We start from the raw sequence: 23,935 nt of genomic DNA on the forward strand, positions 1-23,935 counted from the left end.
CTTTGCAAAGACCTGAAACAGAGACCTCCATTCTCTTGCCCTGTGGATGGATTAATTCAATTGACCTAAACTCACAGCCATTATTGAATGCTCTCGTAATGAAAAACAAACGTGCCCACTCCTGCCGCAGCCTTCGGCACGTTCATCAAGCACGACAAGGAGCGCCTGGCTAAATAAGCTGCGTGCAGTTATAGAACATCAAGGTTCGTGCTGTTGCAATGTGTCGCTAATTAGGGTCCGTCACAGTGGGCCATTGTTGGTCTGCAGCTACTTTTCTAAGAGACAAAATCATCCCACACTGGGGCCCCATTCATCCTGTATGGGTCCCATTGAGCCACGCACTTCCTATGGACTCAAGTGCATTCATTTGTTCTGCACCAGTAGCCCTGGGTATCCCAACTGCAGAGTAACAGCTGGGGCATGTGGATTAGACATTAGCGCTGATCGTCAGGTTTTATGGTCGCGCTGTTTTTTTCCAGTGTTCACCGCGGAAGAACAACAATTGGTAATTCAGGCAGCATTAGGAAGCGTACACAGGTTAAAGACATCACTCTGGCCGTTAAAGTTAATGAGATTAAAGTGGCCTTGGGTAAAACATGACTCGAGATGGGATGACGTTGGCCAGTGGCCAAGATTCATGGCGGAATGGCAACCAAGGAAGGGACATCCACCACGGAGACGGAGCGATGTACTCAGCTCGTTGTGTATGAGCCAGGTGGATTCTTACATCCCAGGAGGGATGGTGACAGCTTGCTGAAGCCTTCATCCATCAATGGGAACAATCGTGGCTGATGGTGAAAATTATCATGTATGTATCATGAATATCGGATTCTTACACGTACAATGTTATGCATTTATCACGAGTGATAACATCGATTTATCGAACAAAACGGTGCATCGTGACACCCTTAGTTGCCATTGCACCATGTACATCCCATGGGTCGTGTTGTTATTTTCCCCAACGGTTCGTCCCTGTACGTCTCAAGATGGGAGGCTGTCACCGTGTTGTCACGGTCAGCGCATTCGACCTGCGATCTGTCGGCACGCCACTTCGATTCCATCTCCCGGTGCAGCAGCTGACACAACGGGGCGGCTTTCTTAAATCCCCGCTGCCTCTGTCCACCCAGCAGTGCACATGGGTACACCACATGGGTACACCACATGGGTACACCACATGGGTACACCACATGGGTACACCACATGGGTACACCACAATCAGTCGATCGGCAGGTCACTTGCGGTGGGTACTGCCACCTCTTCTAAGACATCTGACCAGAATAGACGTAGTCGGCCGAACACCCTCGAGAGCGGCTCTCTAGAGCTCCCTACAGCAGAGGCCCTTCCGGCAGCAGTGTCGCCGGCGAGCAATTGCAGGGCTGCGGATTTTTTCCCTTCGTTTTGCCATTCACATCTCAAGAAGCGTCGACGTGAGCCGTGCGCTACGCGCTCGCTGCTGCTGCTGCTGCTCTCGCTCGTGCGCGACCACACGCACGGGCGCGCTACAGCAGCACGCGGGCGCGGGATGCTCTCGCACCTGGACAAACACGCGGCGGGCGGGCCGCAGGAACGCCCCGGCGAACGCGCCCGCAAGCGGCGCGCTCTGCGAGAGCCACGCGAAGCGTCACTCCGAGGTCGCGCTCGACCGTGCGCGAGGCGTGCACGTGAGGACGCTTCAAAGGAGTTCACTGCCGAGCGTCGCAATGCTCGGACGTGCCCGTGCCGTCCCTCCTGGTTCGGGTGTCGGATGCGCAACCGCGCGAGTTGTGCGGTGCCTGCCGATTGCAGCGCAGCTGCGGTTGCGACGGCTTTGTGTGCTTCGCGCTGCTCGTGGCCGTTTCGCAGCGCTGGCCATGAGCGCGCTGAGCTCAGGGCCCCAAGCGGTCAAGGGGCCCCAGATTCACGACGAAACTTGGGGCGAACCAAATCCTGAATCGGCTCCAACTCAGATCCTAATGATCATAAAACATGGATCACTGTCGTAGCACTAGTAAGATAGTAGTAATGTTAATTGCTCTGTTAACTCATTTCCAAATTTGGAAATCATTGGACCGTGATGCCGGCACACATGGCCACATTTTTTTAGAACAATGCCTCGATCTTGAACATCTGCTGTGAGGAGATGGCACGCAGTATCCATGGTTAATATACCTGCCGCAGTATTTACCAGGGCGGTCGCTGGTCTCGATCCGCAAACCTCCGCAACGAGCGGAAAAATTTCTCAGCCTCGTTAAACAGCTCCACCAGCACCAGCTGCACTCGTCTCTGATTTATTGGGGAGAGGCTGAAACCATTTACGAGTTGTCTTGAGATGCCAACGCGAGCCCTCAGGCATTGCTCCAGTGCTTGGGTTGCACCTTGCACATCACACCTTACGGGTGAGCCGTCTGGACTGCACCTTGTTCATCACACCTTACGGGTGAGCCGTCTGGTTCACCGGGCGGGACGTTTCTCAGCGTGATGCCCACTCAGTGCCACTTGTGCCTAAATCACTACGTGATCCCCCAACCCCTGCCTCCAATGCGCCGGACCCACATGCGCGTTTCCTTTACGAAGGTCCCCGTGAAGTCCCACCAAGCCAGGCTCCCTCCCCCCCCCCCCCCCCCCCCGGTAGGGCCTTGGGCGTGCCTCCCAGCCAGCGAGGCCGAGTCTTGTCCACGCGCGGCCTCTGCGATGGGGAGCGTTGGGCCAAAAATATGCTGAGCCGAGATAAAGGATACAGCAAACGTATTTCATCTGCGTGTGTTATTTGGGCTGATAAAATCAATGTAATGCTCTAATGGTCTCCACGAAATATGGCTTTAGGTTGGGGTGACGGTCTGGCACCGTTGACTGCGCGGACTCTCCGTGTCGGACACCCAACACCTCCCGGAGTGAGGGCGCACGCCTCTTAAGATCCCGGTGTCGTGTGTCCAATTCGCACGGTTGTACGCAGAAAACGGAGCACGCCGCCTCGCTGTTAAATGGTCCTCGCGCGGCGTCGGCTCACGCTGCCCTCGAGTGAAACTGAGCCAGCAATTGGTGGCAGCTCATAAATCAACCAGGAGCGAGCTTTGAAACTCTTGCATAGCTTGAGCAGTCGTTCGACGTGGGCAGCCTCAGACCACCCACTGAACGCGGGCGCTAGTGAGAAGGTTTATCGGCAGGGGCACCGGGAGAAGCGTTGCCATCCGCGTGAGTCCGCAGTTGTGCTTCGCCGCGTGGCTTCACGGCGAGGTTTATCACTCGCAGGGCATTGGGGAAAGAGAAGCGCCCCCCCCCCCTGTCGCCTCCATTTCTGGCACCGGTGGAACGTCCACACCGGCTATAAATAAACGAGCCTGAAGCCCCGGACAGGATGCAGGCGCCCAGACTCTGAGCAACGTTGCGTTGTCTGGACCCATCAATCACGCGGGGGTGAAAATTATCGCGGTGCCGTCCGATTGTGCTCTGTTGCAAGAACGTCACGTGCGCCTAAAGAAGCGAGGAAGAAAAATCATGCTCACGCACGGGTTCGATAACACTTTCCAGCGTATGGCATTTAATTAGCGACGATGATGTTAGGATTCAAGCCGCGCGATGACGAGATGAGGTCACCCTTAATTACGCCGAAAAGGCTCAAAGGAAAATGTGGATCTGTTTATCGATGGTTTTTGTCGCCAACTCCTTGCGCGACCCTTTGATCAAAGTGTCTGGGTTTCTTCTCGTATAAGTCCCAAATAGCAAAAACAACTTTAGACTGAAGTTGTATTTACATTGGATCGTATTTGCTCGAGTTACCCAGCCCCAGCTTATGGACAGATATAGACGGAGAGAGCCAAGTCATTAACATCCTTAACCTGGGTTGGTAAGCGACGTAACTCAAAGACACAAGCACACGGAGTGCACTGCAGTGGCCCTCAGCCATTGCTCCAGTGCTTGGATTGCACCTTGCACATCACACCTTACAGACGAGTGAGCCGTCTGGACTGCACCTTGCTCATCACACCTTGCAGACGAGTGAGCCGTCTGGATTGCACCTTGCACATCACACCTTGCAGACGAGTGAGCCGTCTGGACTGCACCTTGCACATCACACCTTACAGACGAGTGAGCCGTCTGGACTGCACCTTGCACATCACACCTTACAGACGAGTGAGCCGTCTGGACTGCACCTTGCACATCACACCTTACAGACGAGTGAGCCGTCTGGACTGCACCTTGCACATCACACCTTACAGACGAGTGAGCCGTCTGGACTGCACCTTGCACATCACACCTTACAGACGAGTGAGCCGTCTGGACTGCACCTTGCACATCACACCTTACAGACGAGTGAGCCGTCTGGACTGCACCTTGCACATCACACCTTACAGACGAGTGAGCCGTCTGGACTGCACCTTGTTCATCACACCTTACGGGTGAGCCGTCTGGTTCGCCGGGCGGGGCGTTTCTCAGCGTGATGCCCACTCAGTGCCACTTGTGCCTAAATCACTACGTGATCCGCCAACCCCTGCCTCCAATGCGCCGGACCCACATGCGCGTTTCCCTTACGAAGGTCCCCGTGAAGTCCCACCAAGCCAGGCTCCCCCCCCCCCCGGTAGGGCCTTGGGCGTGCCTCCCAGCCAGCGAGGCCGAGTCTTGTGCACGCGCGGCCTCTGCGATGGGGAGCGTTGGGCCAAAAATATGCTGAGCCGAGATAAAGGATACAGCAAACGTATTTCATCTGTGTGTGTTATTTGGGCTGATAAAATCAATGTAATGCTCTAATGGTCTCCACGAAATATGGCTTTAGAGATGGCATTTAAAATGATATCTTATATCGAGATTATCTATGAGTGTGTCTCCATGTTTTTGGGTACATACTGTTACATATTTTCATTGATGTATGAAAATAAACTTGAATATCAATCTTGATTGTACAATAGCATACATTCTGTGTATATTAAATACTTTAGGCACATTTTTCCTCGCGTTTGGCGTTATTACTGTCTCCTTTGTAAACGTTTCAACTAAATTGCAGTATAAAGCCGACGTGTTAAAACAAGGCAGCGTGTATTGTTCCAGCGTGTAACTGCGATCCCATCTCGAGATGCTGCATGGAAACAGTGGTGATGTTTACACAGGGAGAGGGGCGCAGTCAGCCAGGGGACAGAGGAGACGAGAGAGGGTGGTCTTGAGCCTGCACGAGGAACAGGAGCAGGGAGTCGACAGCACGGATGGCGGGGGAGGGGGGAAGCGACTTCCAGACAGCGAGGGCAGCAGAGCAGGATGAGAGACCTCCCACTGAGCGAAGGTTTGTTGGAGACTTTTACAGAAAGCCCTCGCTGTCTGGAACAGAGAGTGCCTGGAGGGGAGCGGAGCGATATGAGAGGGATGAGAAAGGAAAGCGATGTGGAGGGGAGGAGAGTGAGATGAGAGGGTGAGTTCATGGAGGATTTTTTTATCCAAATCCAGGGTCAAAGTCAATAGCGCATTCACCCTGGATTTGGATTAGGGCCCACTGGAGGGTTGAAGGGTTGCCTATTGAGATGATGTCTCAAAATTGGCATTTTGGAGTGTGGCTGAGCCCACGAGCGACGGCCTCCAGCTGGGCTAAGGGGGAATGGCAGATACGAGACAGTCACCATTTGAGGTCCTACAGAGTCGAGAGAGAGAGAGATTCGGAGCGAGATAGCAAGAGCTTGGGTTCAGCGATGCGGACGTGCCGTTCGTGACGCCAAAGGTCGGCTGTCCGTGGCGAGCGGACGGCCTCTAGCGAGCGACCGTGCCCCTAGGCTGCGTTTTGCACCACTCCGTGCCTCGCTCACTCGTTAGCGCATTCGCACTTCGTTAAAACATCACAGGAATTGCTATAAATTACACGCGGCAGGTTACTTGCGAGTTGGCGGAGCGGCTACCTCGCGCCAAGGCTCGCCGCTAGCGGCATGGAACAGTGAGCAAATAATTCGTAATGCCGTTCAATTGTTCCCGCATTCAGCCGATTTGTTTTTCACGTTTGTTGATTTAATGAATGGAAGATTTTATCCAATACAAATGGCTTTTTTCTTGGTTTTCTTGGTAGATACGTATCAAGGCCGTATGTCCCTGGCTGCTGAATACATTTTAAACCTTCATTAAGAAGGGCTCTATGTACCAAAATGTATGTTTCATCTCTCATCCATGATGTGCTCAACCACTACACAGTAGGACACTCACCCACCTACTCACCCACCCACTACACTGCAGGTCACAACAACACTCACCCACTCACCCACCCACCACACTGCAGGTCACAACAACACACTCACCCACTCACCACACTGCAGGTCACAACAACACACTCACCCACCCACCCACTCACCACACTGCAGGTCACAACAACACACTCACCAACTCACCCACCCACTACACTGCAGGTCACAACAACACTCACCCACTCACCCACCCACCACACTGCAGGTCACAACAACAACACTCACCCACTCACCCACCCACCACACTGCAGATCACAACAACACTCACCCACTCACCCACCCACCACACTGCAGGTCACAACAACACACCCACCCACCCACCACACTGCAGGTCACAACAACACACTCACCCACTCACCCACCCACCACACTGCAGGTCACAACAACACACTCACCCACTCACCCAGTCACGACACTGCAGGTCACAACAACACTCACCCAATCACCCACCCACCACACTGCAGGTCACAACAACACACTCACCCACTCACCCACCCACCACACTGCAGGTCACAACAACACACTCACCAACTCACCCACCCACCACACTGCAGGTCACAACAACACACTCACCAACTCACCCACCCACCACACTGCAGGTCACAACAACACTGCTCTGTCTGCACTGCTCCACTGTGGAATTGCTTCCTCCCATCATCATCATCGTCTCTCTATTCGCAAGCTCGTATAATAATAACCTTACTGATTAATGCTTTTTGTTGCTGGATGCTTGACATTTTAGGCCTGTGCTCAGCAGCTGTGTTCCAAAAATGCTCATAATACGTTAGAAAACATAATTACAATTTCTGGTCAAGCACATCATGAAGACATTCTTGCGTGGGAGCTTCTTCAATTCAGTTCCTGAATGAGCCCCCAGCACGTGAAGTGAAACGTCGGACATCGTTCCGAACAACGTGCGGTATGACGCGGAAGCACCATCGGATTGCTGCAGAGCAGCACGACCGTGAAACTCTCCGCAGTGGTCTCTTCCCAAACTTGTGCTGTTTTTTCTCTGCCAGCAGGCAGCGGAAAGACAGCCCACCCAACAAAGCATTTCTCGCTTAATCTGCCCGTGTCCAAGATCCTTTAGTCTGAGTGCAGGGCAGTAAACCCGCAGTAAACAGGAAACCGTTGAGACGAGAGCGTCTGGTCGCTGACATTTACGTCGCACTTTGGCGTGAGAGTTCCAAAAACCCGTGGCCTCAGTCACTCCGTTCACCTCCTTTGTCCCATGAGGCGCTCCCTTGTCGAGGGCGCACGGACGTTGCCCCAGCGGCGGCGTGAGTCCGCGCGGCTCCTGGTGATGTCTGCCGTTCCCCCTCCACGGCGTCGCCGAGTTTTTTAGGTGGCTCCAATCAGCCGCTCGTCTCAGGAAGGAAGTTGTATTTCCACCGTTGGCCGTAAATCACTACCACTGCATTGGCCATCAGCCACAAGCGCTATGTTGCCTAACATAATTTTGCCATGTTATTTGGAACTGTAGGGTGAAAGTGCAGTGGTAACGCTTGTGCCCCACATCAAGAAGCTCCTGGGTTCGAATCCTGACTCGAGGCGCCGTTCTGTGCGGAGTTGCTTTGTTCTGCGTGGGTTTCCTCCGTGATCTCCGGGTTCCTCCCATGAAATGGGGCGCAACCCAGGTTATATCTACTTAGGCTTACGCTCTTCGTAATCAAATTAATTGCTGAACCTCTCATTCGTTGCATTCGAGAAGCGCACTGCGACGGTCGTACAAACGTCTGCGACTTTTTCCGGGGCCCTGCGGAGACCTGTAACCGGGAGGACGGACAACTGAGCAGCGAGAGCCGCTTTTTCCCAAACCAGGGCATGTGCCGCTGATTCAGAGGAAGCGCCGTTCGTGCTGTGCGTGATCCACGCGGCGCGGCCCCAACAGGCGCCGGTGCCGCGCTCGGTGCTGCGCGTTTGCGAGCAGTCCCAGAATAGCTCCGACAGCTGCGGTCGCGGCCTTCAGTGAAAGCGCCCCCCCCCTCCTTCTCCCCCCCCCTCCTTCTCCCCCCCTCCTTCTCCCCCCCTCATTCCCCCCCCCTCATTCTCCTCCCCTCTTTCTCCCCCCCGTCGGCGTTTTTCCGCGATCTGAGAGGTCAAGCCGCAGCTCCGGTTTCAATCCCCGGCTCGTGCCCCCCTCACCTCAACTGCTGCGAGATTTCCCAACCAATTCCCTTAATCGGCAAACGAGCTTAGCGATTATAATAAAGTTAACTAGTGCGCGGTGGTGTACGGGTTGCGGATTAACCGCGCTTTCGATAAAATGTAACAAAATATTTTCAGAATGCAGTTCTATGATGAGCTGCTCCTCACTCTCGGAGGGGTCAGTGGCTCGGTGCCCACTTGACCGCACGCACGTCGGCAGAAGAAAGATAACAGACGGTGGTGGTGCTGTACACGTCTTGAGCGATCCACGTGTTTGTCTTCTAGACCCTCCCTCATGAGCCCGGATAGTCGAGAGTTGACTGTGTTCATATTTGTATCACTTGACAGCAGTGCCAGTATGAATGTTTATTACTGTATCGTGCACATTTGCCGAGCACATTCCCATACGAACAAAAACAAGAAAACGGACAGTAACGAACAGCACCAGCTTAAGTCAAATGTCTACGTGTAGCAGCCATCACTACGGCCAGCAAGGACACTGTATGGGCGCTCCCTGCTGCCGTGCGTGACGTGCGCAGGGCTCTTCCCGGCGATCTTCAACCTGGCCAGCAACTCGGAGATCACGGCCAACGCCACGTGCGGCGTGAAAGAGCCCGAGACCTACTGCAAGCTGGTGGAGCACGTGCCAGGGAGGCCCTTCAGGAACCCGCAGTGCCGCCTGTGCGACCAGCGCAGCGCCAACCCGGCCGGTAGGACGCGCGAACGCACGAACGCACAAATGCGCGAACGAGCGAGCGAGCGAGCGAACGAGCGAACGCATGCGCACGCGCGTGGGTGTTTGCGGTTGTGCGCCCTTTGTCCGGTTGAGCTGATTGCACCACCGGCATTGCAGTGCCACGGATGTTTTGGTCATTGTTTAATGGATGTATGGTGGAATGCATCTCAAGACACTTTGCAGGTTAGCGGTGGCATTTGTAGCTTGGAAGCAAGGGGAAGATCAAAACAATGTTAGGAATCAAATCGCCAGCGTAAATCGTGACAATTATGAACTACTACATGTGGAATTTCAGCCATTGCTATTTCAGCAGGCTTTCACAAAGGTGCTGTTGTTCACAGACGGGTATATTCTCCCAGTAAGGGGCAATGTTGCCGTGTTCGACTACTATCAGAATCAATCCCAGAAACTCTCAAGTACACTGTGGGTGACCATGCGCTCGTTAAAAACGCCGTATCCTGAGCCCCCCCCCCCCCCCCCGTGGTCCGTCCGTGACCCCGTCTCCGCAGAGCGCCACTCGATACAGCATGCCATTGACGGGACCAACAGCTGGTGGCAGAGTCCCAGCATCCAGAACGGCGAGCAGTACCACAGGGTCACCATCACCCTCGACCTCCGACAGGTAACGCGTGGGAGCCCTGTAGCGTAAGGGCGGGGTGGAGGTAGGGGTGGTGGGGGGTGATGGAGGCAGGGGTGGTGGGGGGGTGCTGGAGGTAGGGGTGGTGGGGGGGGGGGTGCTGGAGGTAGGGGTGGTGGGGGGGTGCTGGAGGTAAGGGTGGTGGGGGGGGGTGCTGGAGGTAGGGGTGGTGGGGGGGTGCTGGAGGTAGGGGTGGTGGGGGGGGGTGCTGGAGGTAGGGGTGGTGGGGGGGGGGTGCTGGAGGTAGAGGTGGTGGGGGGGGTGATGGAGGCAGGGGTGGTGGGGGGGTGCTGGAGGTAGGGGTGGTGGGGGGGGGGTGCTGGAGGTAGGGGTGGTGGGGGGGGGTGCTGGAGGTAGGGGTGGTGGGGGGGGGTGCTGGAGGTAGGGGTGGTGGGGGGGGGGTGCTGGAGGTAGGGGTGGTGGGGGGGGGGGTGCTGGAGGTAGGGGTGGTGGGGGGGTGCTGGAGGTAGGGGTGGTGGGGGGGTGCTGGAGGTAAGGGTGGTGGGGGGGGGTGATGGAGGCAGGGGTGGTGGGGGGGGTGCTGGAGGTAGGGGTGGTGGGGGGGGGTGATGGAGGTAGGGGTGGTGGGATGGTATAGATGTCAGCATCGATGTCACGCTCATAAACCGAGACCTTACTGCCATCAAACGGCGGAGTCGCTTGAGTCACGTGAGTCGCGTGCTCCATTCCCGAATAATCGCCCGGCGTCTCCGGCGGAGGCCGTTTGGAAGTCGCGGTCGTTGATGGCGCAGCGGGCGAGGCTTTGATCTCGCGATGAGCCCGTGGCGAACTCCGTCCGAGTGAGACGGCGAGGAGCTTTCCCTCGACAGCGTCGCTCGGCTCGCACTCGGAGCAGCGAGCGCCAGCAGGCTCGTCTGTTAGTGTCTAACGTTGTTTTCAAAAAGTTCCCGGGCGAACACACGAGAAAATAAATCAATGTATGTCTATATCAAATGTACTACGTAACGCATGCTAATGCATTTAATATGCATTACGTACCATGTAATGGTGCGCCGGTGGTTTGAGCATAAATTGTATACTGCATAATGATATCCCGGTGCATCTCGTGTACTACATATAGGTTGTCAGGTTGCTTAAACATTGTGCTCATCTCGCTGGTAATGCAGAGTTAGACCTCAACTTTGCACGAGAACATCGCTCTCTTTAAACCCCGTTGGCTGCATGGTTTCACAGCTGCAGCGTGAAGCGGGGTCCGTACTATTAATAACTTCCTACATGTGGAATTCCTACACCATAGCTCCCCGCACCATAGCCTCCTACACTGCAACATTCGCCAAAGAGCCAACGTAGGAAGCTGCCCCTGAGGCGAGAGTCGAGACGTAAACACCGGGGTGCGCGGGGCACATCTGGCGGACGGGGGACCGTGGGGCCGCAGAGCCCAGCGAGAGGCTTTGCGAGGTCAAACCGCTTCTTACAGCGGGGGTCACCGCGGGTCAAACTGGTGCCCAGCTGCGAGCCACCTCCCAGCCACAAATACACGGCCCTGGCCGCGCGCCCGCCAAGGCGGTTTCACCTCCCAAAGCCACTCGCTGACACTCCGCGTGACTGGAATCCCACGATGCCTCGGGGGCCGAGAGCCTCTTTGCGTGCGGCGTACGTGCCATCTTACCTCGTCCACTGCACTACTGCATTCGTGCAGTGTCTAAGTGCGATCGCATTTAAATGCAATCGCAATTCGACACGATGTGAATCCGAATTGTATTTCATACTCTTTGGTTCTTTTGGTAAAGTCACGTAGATATAAAATAAAATATAGTCAAAGTTAGTCAAGTCAAAGTGATGTCTTGATCATTTGAACATTGAGACGGTGCTCATCTTATGTTTGCGCTTCTGAGCCGGCGGTGGAGATTACTCATTCGTATGGCCGGTGCCAAGTCTATCCATCGGGAAACCACGGTTGACTTCCCTGCACAGTGGTACTTGTTTTATCGACCCGGGAGGGATGATTGGCTCGAGCCAACCTCCAGAATGTGTCAAGTGCATTCCCTCGGCTTCAAGCGGAGTGTGCGGAGGAGACCGTGGCTCTCAGCCTGAGCTCCAACACCACGGCGCGCGGCTTGGCGACTGTGCCGGCTGCAGCGTCCGCACGGCTGGCGTCCCACCACCGGGACGCCGCGTGGCAGGGGGGATCACGATCGCGCCACGGCGCCGGCTCGCCGTGGCCGGTGGAATGCCACGTGGCGCTGCCTTCCCCCTCCCCCCGTGCCGCCCGGTGCTAAATGCGGCCATTGTCCCGGCGTCCGAGCGGCGCAGCTGCGGAGACCGAGAGCTTCGCTGTCGCCCGCCCCCGGGGCTTTCTCGCTAGCCGCTCGTCCGGGGGGTGCTTTTGTTCTCTTTCACCACGAGCTGCACCTGGGTGCCGACCTCGGAACGCGATGCGCTCATTTGAGATCGCAGCCCGTCGTCATTCCACTGCTGGATGAAGGCCTCCCCACACCGCAATGTCCATGGGGCCCTAGGACGATGCGCTAGATGCGGCCTTACGTCACCACGCTGGTCAATACGGGTTGGTGATGGGAGAGGGCCGAAGGACTTGTTCGGATATTGTTCGCCATTGTCGGGAATCGAACTCGGGGTTCCCCAGTTCATCCAGCGGCGAATAGATCATGGCTGATGATGATGATAAAAGTTACGATCAAGCGGTTGACAAAGATACGTGACAGCTGGTAGCAGTTGAGGGTCAAGTCTGGGTAACATAGAATGTTGGCCTTTTTATTTAATTTAACGGTAGCCAAGAGGTGGATTGCATCTGAGTGTACGTCCACCGAGGAGCTGGAGCGACAGAATAAGGTCGTGCGCAGGTCCTGCGTGGATTGTCGCATCACAGGATTGTTATAGGTTGCGGTGGCTTGGACGCCTTGGTCCAGCAGTGGATTACCCACGGCTTGACGACGACGATCTCCTTCCACACCGCTTGCCACCTCCACCGCGGGCCCTCTCTCCCCGTGTGTGCGTGCGCGCAGGTCTTCCAGATCGCCTACGTGATCCTGAAAGCGGCCAACTCTCCGAGGCCCGGCAGCTGGGTGCTGGAGCGCTCGCTGGACGGCGTGACGTACACGCCGTGGCAGTACTACGCCGTCACCGACGCCGACTGCCTCCTCCGCTATAGCGTCATGCCCACCATCGGCAACCCCACCTACCGGCGCGACGACGAGGTCATCTGCACATCCTACTACTCCCGGCTGGTGCCGCTCGAGAACGGGGAGGTACGCGTACCGTGTGCGTGCGCTTGTTGCGAGTCCGTTTGTATCTTTCTAAATGTTTTTTTTTCCAAAAAGGTTAGCCCGATTGCGCGACCGCCATCGTGTGACGAGACGAATAGTTATCCGTTCGGATGCAGCCCTTAGTGTTAGAGAACGGCCCGCGGAAGGAGATATCCCGGATATACTTCTGAGAACCTTTCAATAGATCCCTAAGTCGACGCGGAGAGGGGGCAGCACTTTCTCCGGAATGTCAGAGAGACACATATGGCTGGCCGTAGATGGTACTGTCGTGACCACATCGTTATACACTCTGCTGGTCTTAAATTCACTTTGTCCCAAAGTTCTATAATTAGAAACAATGTATCCTTGTTGTTAGTAAAACTGATTTACGTAAAAACTTCCTTGTTTACACTTCAAGACAGCTCAATCCCAGACACCGCAGAGCCGCAGAACACTCTGGATCGCAATGCCCGGCACTCCTCGTCATCCGTTTGTTTTAAATACTTGCCGACTCTGCGACTAAGCAGTCACACAACACTACATCGGGTTGCAGCTGCAGTGAACTTATACATGCAATAAACCGTACATATAAACATAACAGTTGAAAAGTTCACGTGCGAGTTTCCAGCTTCCGCGCCGTAACGTTAACCTCCCGACAAGCGCGCAAAGCGAGGCAATCGCAGATTGCGTGGAATTTGTTTGCGTGTTCAAAAAAAAAAATCGGTGCAATCATTCATCGTGATGAAACGAGAACTCGACGCACAATGAGAGCGATTGAATTTGAACATCTGCCCCGGTTTTTTTTTCACCCCTCATTTCCCAGGCTGCGCCTAATTGCCGTAAATTCCCGCACGTATACAGCCGGCGCGACTCGTGCGTCGTTTCTCCTGCAAAGTGTAAATCTAAAGCAGAGACGACTGCGCGAACGCCACCAGGGAGGTGGGCTGCTCGGGAGTGAACGTGCGAAGCAGCGTTCGTAGCCTTGGATTTGTTTGGTCCGCAGAGACTCGGCTAATGACTCTGCTGAAGGCTCTCCTTCCTTAAGGAAACGCTCCGACGCAAACTATTACATTCCGAGACTCGGGTGTGGTGTACACGTAATCACCACCGCCTATCAGCTCGGCGCAGGCTCTTCCAGACTTTCCTGGAGGCCCGGGGCAGAAATCCACGCGGTGCCCCCTAATTCGTTAGCGACAGATCAGGAGCCCCCGTTGGTGTGAGGCCCGGGGAAAGTGTGCCCCCTTTTGCCCCACACTTTTGGGCACCCCGGCTGCGCTGCCTCGACAAGCACCGCCGCTGCAGAGATGGAGCCGTGGAATGAGCTCGCGTGCGGGATCCATGGGATTGTTGTGACAGCTCGTGTAGGCCTTGGTCACGGAGCGACTAGATCGTGGCTGATGATGATGACAACGACGATGATGACAACGACGATGATGACCATGACGATGATGACAACAACGATGATGGCCATGACGATGATGACCATGACGATGATGACCATGACGATGATGACAACGACGATGATGACCATGACGATGATGACCATGACGATGATTACCATGACGATGATTACCATGACGATGATGGCAACGACGATGATGACAACGACGATGATGACCATGACGATGATGACCATGACGATGATGACAACGACGATGATGACCATGACGATGATGACCATGATGATGATTACCATGACGATGATGACCATGACGATGATGACCATGACGATGATTACCATGACGATGATGGCAACGACGATGATGACCATGACGATGATGACCATGACAATGATGACAACGACGATGATGACCATGACGATGATGACCATGACGATGATGACCATGACGATGATGACAACGACAATGATGACCATGACGATGATGACCATGACGATGATGGTCATGACGATGATGACAACGACGATGATCACCATGACGATGATGACCATGACGATAATAATGATCATGGAATTTTATTACGACAATTTTGATGTCAACGACGGTGATGATGATAATGACGACAGCGAGAGCGATGACGATTGTAACGCCGATGATGTGCGCAGATCCACACCTCGATGATAAACGGGCGGCCGAGCGCGGACGACCCCTCCCCGGCTCTGATGGAGTTCACATCGGCGCGATTCATCCGCTTCAGCTTCCAGCGAATCCGCACGCTCAACGCCGACCTGATGACCCTGAACCACCACGGCCCGCAGGAGCTCGACCCCATCGTGACCCGCCGCGTACGCACGTGCACCACCGCCGCCACGGATGTTTACTTGCCACCGCGACCGTGACAAAACAAAGCGTGCAGTACGCCCAGACGATGTTTATATCCGACGCTGACCTTCGAATAAATACTGTACTCGTCTCTTGCTTAGCTGGTCCACCCGTGCCCCCCTCCCCCTTCCTTCCGCCCCATGCTCCTCACGAATGGTTTTCCTGATTTGGCGAGGGAGAGGCGAGCGTGTGTTCGCGAAGCCTCCCTGTCAAAAGAAACATTCTGAACCCACAAAGGGTGACCATTGGGCACCGTACCACGTGTATCAAGCACACAGCCTTGTTTAGGCCACTGACTCAAAAGAGTCAAATTTGTGGTAATTATTTTAGACAGCAGCAGGACAATAAGACAAGGGCACAGTGGTGCCATCCTTGTTATAAACCATCCGTGCAGTGATTGCCTACTGCTGCATGCTGCCTCAGTGGCTCGGCTAGGGGTTGCCACCTGTCCTGATTTTCCCAGGATTGTCCCTCTCCTTGAGAAGGCAGCTGCTGTGATGATGAATCCATTTTTTGTTCGTTGCGTAAAAAGTAACAACAAGAAGTCCTTGCTCCAAGACGATGACTTGACTCGTTGTTCTCCACTCTCACGACGTCGTGACACGTCCCCGTGTTTTGTACCGCGGAGGTGGTAACCTCGGCAGGGCGTTACTCACCCCTGGTGTCATGGCCACCTATGCCGTTCCAGTACTACTACTCGGTGAAAGACATCTCGGTTGGCGGGATGTGCATCTGCTACGGCCACGCCAGGGCCTGCCTCTACGACTCGAGCACCAAGGTACAGCCATGACCCTGGCGGCGTGTCACTTCCCGTAGGTAAAAAATAAAACAACAAAAATCACGACGTTTCGGCCACAACACAAGTGGCCTTCATCAGGTGAAGGGACCAGACTGTCTAGAGAACAGCCACTTGTGTTTGGTGCCGAAACGTCGTGATTTTTGTTGTTTTCTTTTTTACCTACGTGACTTTACCGAATAGACCCAAAGAGTATGGATCCTTGCAGTCACAAAAGCTTTAAATCTAGAAATGTCACTTCCCCTCCATCGGCCTTCATTCCGTTGTTCATCTCCACCCATCGGTCATCTGACACCCTGGCTAGGTATCCTGCCCCACTCCTTTTCTCCGACTATAACTTAACAGAAACTAATTATATTTCAATGATGATTTTGATCGGTTGTGGCTCTACAGGGGAGGCGGGCGGGGGCGGCGGGGCTTCCAGTCACGTGGTATGCGTGATTGTGGTTCGCCATATTTAGCCGGTCAGCAGGTCCTGTGTGGTGGGGTAAAGTGTGGGCACTCTCACCTCTTCCAAAACATCTGTCCAGTGTGAAAGAGCTGGCCAATTATCCTCTAGAGGGGTTATGGATCAAGGAAGGTCTTTCCACCAGCGGTGACTGGAGCAAGCAATTGCAGGGTTGCCCATTTACCCATTACCATATCGAATGTATTAATTTACTCAATGGATTCTTCGTTGTGGTGCTTGACTGACCCCCCCTCCCCTGGGCCCCCTCCCCCCCCCCCTGCGCCCCCTCACCCACACATCCTCTCCTCTTCTCCCACCGCAGAAACACACGTGCCAGTGCGAGCACAACACGTGCGGAGAGAGCTGCAACCGCTGCTGCCCCGGGTACCACCAGATGTCCTGGCAGCCGGGCACCGTGGCGAGTGGGAACCTGTGTGAGAGTAAGAGTCGCCCCTCGCTTCCTTTCTCACCGCTCCTCTTGTCTAACGGCCGCGTCGGCGGACGGGCGGTGAGCGTGCCCCTTTCCTGCCAGAAGCGGCAAGGGGCTTCCGCCAAGAGGGGATGTTTATCTGTTCGGACCATCGGATAAACACGGACGCTGCTGCCACAGTGCCGTGGCGATCCAGCTATCACCGGTTCGATCCCGTCCCCTGGCATAAATGGGTTCGTCACAGTTAGTCGATCGGCAGGTCACGTGGGGTGGCGCAAAATGTGGGTACTCTGGCCCCTTCTGATACGTCTGGCCAGCGTGGACGTTGGAACAGCAGGCAGCGATGTCCTCTAAAGAGATAAACGATATCGCCCTCTAGCGGAGGCCCTTGGGCCAGCAGAGGCATGAGCGGACAATTTCAGGGCTGCGCCTTTAACTTTTACCCGCTGTCAATCGTGTGTTCTAACGGGCAGAGTGTAACTGCCACGGGAAGGCGGGCGAATGCTACTACGACCCAGACGTCGCGCGGAGGAACCTGAGCCTCAACACGGCCGGCAAGTTCGTCGGCGGCGGAGTCTGCCTCAACTGCTCGCAGAACACGGCCGGCGTGAACTGCGAGATCTGCGTCGACGAATACTTCAGACCGCCGAAGGTGCTCGTCGCCACCTTCGCCGTCGCCATCGTCGCCAGCTTCGTGACCGACGCGGCGCATCTGCGCTCGCTTGCCTCGATGTGTCGCTGCCTCCAAGCTGCTCTGTGTTCCTCTCCTGCGCTGATCTGTCTCCACTCCATCTCGACCCACCACCCTCTGCCACTCCCTCTTGAGCCTTCCATTCGTACTGTCCTCGCAACGTCTTCGGGGACGTCACGTTTAGACACTCGGCACAGCAGAGGGGCATTCGCCCGCTCGTTGTAGAGGTTCACGGTTCGGCTCCAGCATGTGCTGGTTAATGCTAGGGTGTCTGTGTTAACCGTGCAAGTACACGCCGCCTGCTTTGCAGTGGGCCTTAGACGCCAGTAGGCCTTTGTGTGCTGCTGCTAGGGTCCCAATTTGCCAAGTAAAATAAATATCTGCAAATTACTCAATTGGGATCTTACGCAGCAATCACCTTCTCCTTCTGCAAAAAACTTGGCAGGACCCTCCTAAAAAAGATTATTTATATTCAGTGAGGCTTTCCTGAGTAAAGAAGCACAATAATAACAGCAATAATAAATGTAATTGTGTTGTAATCATAATAGCAAAGGTGTCCAGGATAGAATCCCATCACAACTTAACAATGTTACCGGGCCCAGCCATGGTCGCACTAACCTACAATAATCATAAAAACGGTGGGTCAATGTCACATTTTGACCAAATAGCCAAAAACACTCGGTCCTGGTGATTCGTCCTGTCGTTGAGCGATGGAGACACTGGCACGTGCTCACCAAACACAATCAGGATGTAATAAACTTTCTCCAAAATGTATTTTTTTTACGCGAGTTGGGAAGAACAAATGCAATCGTAAGTACATTTAGTATTCGCGCCATTCTTACAGTGCGAGACTATCACAAAGGTGCTGCGCTCCGTAGTTTTGCAGCGGGCGACGGTGTTGCTCTGGGTGATCCCAGTCGTCTAATTCGTGGGTAGACTTTCAGTTGTGGACCGTAAAGGCAATGGCCGACTCATTTGGGGTGACGTCGCGTGATATTTAATATCCACCGTGAAGCATAAGCGGCGTTGTAGCATTGTATCGCTTGAAACCTGAGAACCGCATTACCGCCATCCGGGTTCAATCGGTACGTGCCGCACGACGAATCTCGACCGCGTCGACGTTCGGGAGTTTGGTATTCGATCGCTCCCTCCACGATGCACCTTTGCGCCCGGGAAGTTAATTTTATTGTCGCCACGGCTGGGCCGCATCGCTGCACTCGGAATGAAGGCCCCGAGGGTCGCCAAGGTCGCGAGGGTCGCCAGGGTCGTGCACATTGTGCACGTAGCGAGGTTCCCCAGGGTTGCAAGGTCCGCGCGTCGTGACGGTCAAACGCATCGCGAAGGTCGCAAGGGTCGCGAGGGTCGTGGCTGTGAAATCCCCCAGCAAGGGAAGCGAGGGAATTGAGCTGGGCGTGACCTCGCGCCGCCGCTGGCCGTGTCCACGCGCAGGTGCGGCCCATGGACCCCAACCCCTGCCGACCCTGCAACTGCAACCCCGTGGGCTCCCTCAGCAAGGTCTGCGTCAAGGACGACAAGGAGAGCTCCTCCGCCGACGGTGAGGGTAGTAACCAAAATAATTCTCAGCCCTTTGTCGATCCACTGCTGGACGAAGGCCTCGCCGCGCCGGTGGGGATTGTTTGATTGTACTTCGCCGTGCTGGTCAGTGCGGACTCATGACCGGGGAGCTCCCCGGACCGGTTCAGATGTCACTCACCACACGGCCGGAAACCAAACTAACATGGCGCCAGGTTCCTAGAGCAGTGCGCTGTTGGCTTTTTGACTAAAATAATCCATTGTGTGGAGTTCAAATATCAGAACGTGGAGAACAAAGGCAGCCAGGCACGGGTCTGGCCACACTACCCACTTGTGCACCACGCCTGCCTTAATAGGTGCTCATTAACAGCATTTCTCCCTATGGTCTGCAATGTTCAGTGGCTGTCCTTTACGTGAACGTTCAAACTGATATTTACATTTTCTGTAAACGATGCGAAACTATTGGAATAGGTTTTACCCTTTTAACTGGCACAAAAACTGACACCTTTATTCAAGGCATCATGTTTGCAATGACCACAACACAAGCAGTCAAAATGCAAACAAAAAGACAACTCTGATAATAATATGCACTGTCCTTGAATTTGATTGGTCCACACCCGAGACAGCTTTTCTTAGAGCCTAGTCTCCATTGGTGTTGGACCAGAAGACGCCAAAAGGCGTACAACTCAAAAACAGCGCATTATCAGAGTATTGAGGGCTCGGGGTGAGCATTAACATTATGAGACCTCCTTTGCCAGAAACAAGATATTGGAATAGGTTTTACCCTTTTAACTGGCACAAAAACTGACACCTTTATTTTGTTTGCATTTTGACTGCTTGTGTTGTGGTCATTGCAAACATGATGCCTTGAATAAAGGTGTCAGTTTTTGTGCCAGTTAAAAGGGTAAAACCTATTCCAATATCTTGTTTCTGGCAAAGGAGGTCTCATAATGATGCGAAACTAGTCAGACAACCCTTTTTGCGTACTGGAATAAATAAGAGAAATACAACGGGCAAGCGGTAAATTTTCATTACAAGCTCGCGATGGTCTTACTTAGGTTGTTGCCATGGTTGCATTGCAGTCTAGCTCTCTGACGCATTTGGGTCGTACCGTTCGGACCGACGTCTGACGTTTTACTCCACGTGCTGGGAGCTTCTCCACGAACCTAATTCCAGTAAACAAATCTGCTCCCTCAATCTGAAAGCGAATTCCTGACGAAGCTCGCGACACTTTTCCAGCGCGACATCGTGCCGCGCATCGCTCGGCACGACCCGAAAGCCCGACGGTAAAATCCCTGTCCCCCCGTGCGTGCATCAGGCTTGGCACCAGGGAGCTGCCGGTGCAAGCCGGGCTACGGTGGGGAGCGGTGCAACCGCTGCGCGTTTGGCTACAAGGGCTTCCCCAAATGCGTCAAGTGCAAGTGCAGCACTGAGGGCAGCATCAACAAGGACCCCTGCAAGGAGCCGTGCATCTGCAAGGTAGGGCAGAGACGTGAGCGGCCCCCCGAGGACGGAGGCCTCCTCCCATCGCACTTCGATGCCCGAGTCGGGGCCAGTTGGCAAGGGCAGGGAGCATGGAGTTAGAGTGCGACTTGTGGCGCGGTTGAAGGCGCCAAATGAAAACAAATCGAGACAAATGGAACCGCGTACATAATTGGGATGGAATGTTGAACTGCCGGGCCTTGAGAGGTGGCCAGGCATAAAACCAGCAGTGGATAGGTCATGGCCCATGACGATGATGCTGCTGCTGTCGCCGCTCCCACAGTCCAATGTGCAGGGGAAACACTGCGACAGCTGCAAGCCGGGCCACTACAACCTACAGGAGAGCAACGCGCTGGGCTGCACCGAGTGCTTCTGCTTCGGAGTCACACGAATGTGCGACAGCGTCCCCTGGGCACGCGCAAAGGTGAGGCCCCCGCACCCCGTGTCCCATACTACGTGCCCTGGGTCTTGTACCATGTGCCCCGTGTCCCGTACCACGTGCCCCGTGTCCCGTACCACGTGCCCCGTGTCCCGTTCCACGTATCCCGTACCACGTCCCCCGTGTCTCCATACCACTTATCCTGTGTCTTGTACCACGTTCCCCGTGTCCCGTACCACGTGCCCCGTGTCCCGTACCACGTGCCCCGTGTCCCATGCCCTGATCAGCTGATGCGGCCGTCCCCTCTCTCCCCCATCGTCCGTGCCAGGTGTCGGACATGTCTGGCTGGCGGCTGATGGACAGGCGCGGGGAGCAGGCCATGCTGCCCACGCAGGACCGCTTCGACGGGCCGCTGCAGCTCAGCGTCAACAACACGATGGCTCGGCGCGTGCTACCGGCCACTTACTACTGGGCGGCCTCCAGCCCCTACCTGGGAAACAAGGTGATCGTCATCATTATCATCACCATCATCGTCGTCGTTGTTGTCATCGTTGCTTAGTATTTATAAGGTGCCTCCCATGCTGCATCGTATTCTCCAGACCATAAGTCGCTCTAGAAATTAAAACGCACAATAAACTTTTGAAGGCATTTTCGAAAGAAAAAGAGTGTGCTGTATAATAGGGAGAATGCGCTACTACGCAGAGAGTCAGAAGGTGATGATGACGATGAAGGCGTTGCTTTACAATGGGGAGAGGTGCCGTCCGGGAGATGATTCTGAATATTTCATGGAGTCTTCTGTCCTCTGGGTGGTCAGGTTTTGCAATGGAGAACCGTTTTCCAGAAGGGGATTTTCAGGTTTATAAGACATGGCCCACATTTTCTCATTTAAAGTACAGGGATTTGCTCATCATTTCCCATAGTTAATTTATAATCAGTGATAACGATGATTGATGACGGTTGTTGATGACAATGGACGTAACTCTGGTGCATCGTCTGCCCTTGCAGCTGACCGCTTACGGTGGCGAGCTGAGCTTCACGCTGTCGTACGACTTACCACCGGACATGTTCGCTCCAGCCGTGCGGGCCCGGCTGGAGGTCATCCTGGAGGTAAGGGGGCAAGCAGCGCGACGTGGAGCGGATGGACGTGTTAGGGCCCAGCAAGGGGGGCGCTTAGCCACCGCGTGAAAGGTTTTGAACGGGTGGCTCAGAGATCGGAGTGCTGACCCAGCACGGCTGAGATCTGGAGTTAACCAGCTGTAGCGAGGTGAAGGTGTCAGCCCGCTCACCAAACATTGCAAACCTAATCGAATTAAATTTGCCCCTACACTTAATTTCACTCAATCCTATTTCTAAGATTAACAAAAAAAATACACGTGATGGATATTACTCTGTGGTGGACACGACTGTCATTGGCAGTGCAGGCGAGAAAGTGCTGCCTGCTCTTGTGTAGAACTTGAAGGGCTCTCCGAGGTAGCTCTGCGATATTCACTACCACGGGCCCCTCTCCAACAGGAAGTGTTGAAGTGGTCTGCCCGAGAACTGAATGAGGACACCGTGTCTCGCGGAATGATGCCGACAGCGCAACCCGACTATGGTCGGGGAAATAAAAAAATGACACGCATACACAAAACCACTTACACGCGCGGTCCCCCCCCCCCCCGTGCGTGTGCGTGGTGCCGCCGCGCCCTCGTGTGGCACGACGTTGCGGCGTCCCCAGGGGGTCGGCCAGCACCTGGTGTGGCACGGCGAGGAGGCCCCCATGCACCCCTTCGAGGAGCAGCAAGTGTCGCTGCGCCTACTGTCCTCCTCCTTCGCCGCGGGCGTGACGCAGCACGACCTCATGACGGTGCTGACCGATCTCGCGGCCATCCTCATCCGAGTGCCGTACAGCTCCGAGCCACACGCCGTCTACCGGTGAGCGTCGTCGTCGTCACGATGACTACGACGACAATCATGACCAGTTCGTTGTGCATCCCCCATCTATGGGAAGCTGGTACAATCCAAAGTGCCGAATGCGGATTGTGAAGTGATCGAATGAAATGCTTCACGCAAGTGCTGATGGTGTTCCCCCGTAGTGCAATGGTTACAGCCCTCTCCGTGTACGTGGCTGCCAGCGCCGCATGGGGGCAGCGAACATTGATGGCTGTACCGTACTGATGAGTCCTAATGAGGACCAAACCGGCTTCACTTGTGTCTGCGTTTCACTGCTGCCCATTGGTGGTTTAAAAAAACAAAATGGCCACGCATTCAGTTATTTTGAACTGGTGGTGTGGACAAGGATAATAGCTTTAGTGCTGTCTCTGTGCTCCAGTCAAGCGAGGATAGGTTACCTCCACGCTGGTAACTGCCTCTTGGTTGGCGTGGCAAACAGACAAGCAGAGGATGACACTTATCCACGGCTCAACAAAGATAAAAAGATTCACCCGTGGGTTATTGTAAAGTTTTACCAGGACAACCCTTCGATTCCTGCGTTCTGCCTACCTGCATCACACGTGCATGGATTCTGCTGCCCAAGAATGCAGGCATTCATGACATTAACAGGAACCTTTAAGGAGCGCCCTTGTTGGGGAAAAACTAGAATTACACAGATGTTGCTTATTACCACGGGCTTCGTGGCACGGGGTCCTCACCACGCCCCTCTCCCCACGCCCCCCTCTCCCTGTGCCCCTCTCCCTGTTCCCCTCTGCCCACACCCCTCTCTCCACACCCCACTTGGCCTTCACCGTGCCCCTCTCCCCGCGCCCCTCTCCCCGCACAGGCTCAGCTCGGTGATGCTGGAGGTGGCGGCGGAGGGGACGCGCGGCGCCGTCGCCGCCTCCGATGTGGAGCTGTGCCAATGCCCGCCGGGCTACAGCGGCACGTCGTGCGAGGTGACGACGTCAACCTCGGTCCACGTACCGAGGCGCGACACCGTGGGCTCAGAGAGCGTCCGCGTGCGACCACGTTCGCAAACGGATC

At 54.8% G+C, this 23,935-nt stretch overlaps 1 protein-coding gene across 6 annotated transcripts in view; it reads left to right on the top strand.

The window, feature by feature from the left end:
- LAMA2 (laminin subunit alpha 2) overlaps positions 1–23,935 on the top strand; it is a 102,215-nt gene that overhangs the window by 24,637 nt on the left and 53,643 nt on the right. For all 6 annotated transcript variants that reach the window (XM_032959281.2, XM_076068907.1, XM_076068909.1 and 3 more), the window contains exons 2-15: positions 8,879–9,049; positions 9,585–9,697; positions 12,697–12,939; positions 15,002–15,181; positions 15,907–15,996; positions 16,785–16,902; positions 17,366–17,544; positions 19,033–19,138; positions 20,435–20,595; positions 20,882–21,022; positions 21,306–21,479; positions 21,983–22,084; positions 22,695–22,891; positions 23,736–23,847. In XM_032959281.2, the coding sequence (XP_032815172.2) occupies positions 8,879–9,049; positions 9,585–9,697; positions 12,697–12,939; positions 15,002–15,181; positions 15,907–15,996; positions 16,785–16,902; positions 17,366–17,544; positions 19,033–19,138; positions 20,435–20,595; positions 20,882–21,022; positions 21,306–21,479; positions 21,983–22,084; positions 22,695–22,891; positions 23,736–23,847 (2,087 nt within the window). The remainder of the gene's footprint in view (positions 1–8,878; positions 9,050–9,584; positions 9,698–12,696; positions 12,940–15,001; positions 15,182–15,906; positions 15,997–16,784; positions 16,903–17,365; positions 17,545–19,032; positions 19,139–20,434; positions 20,596–20,881; positions 21,023–21,305; positions 21,480–21,982; positions 22,085–22,694; positions 22,892–23,735; positions 23,848–23,935) is intronic.

The sequence above is a fragment of the Petromyzon marinus genome, chromosome 23 (genome assembly GCF_048934315.1).
Source record: "Petromyzon marinus isolate PM22_M1 ecotype Great Lakes invasive population chromosome 23, UKy_Petmar_22M1.pri1.0, whole genome shotgun sequence".
Classification (NCBI taxonomy): Eukaryota; Metazoa; Chordata; class Hyperoartia; order Petromyzontiformes; family Petromyzontidae; genus Petromyzon; species Petromyzon marinus.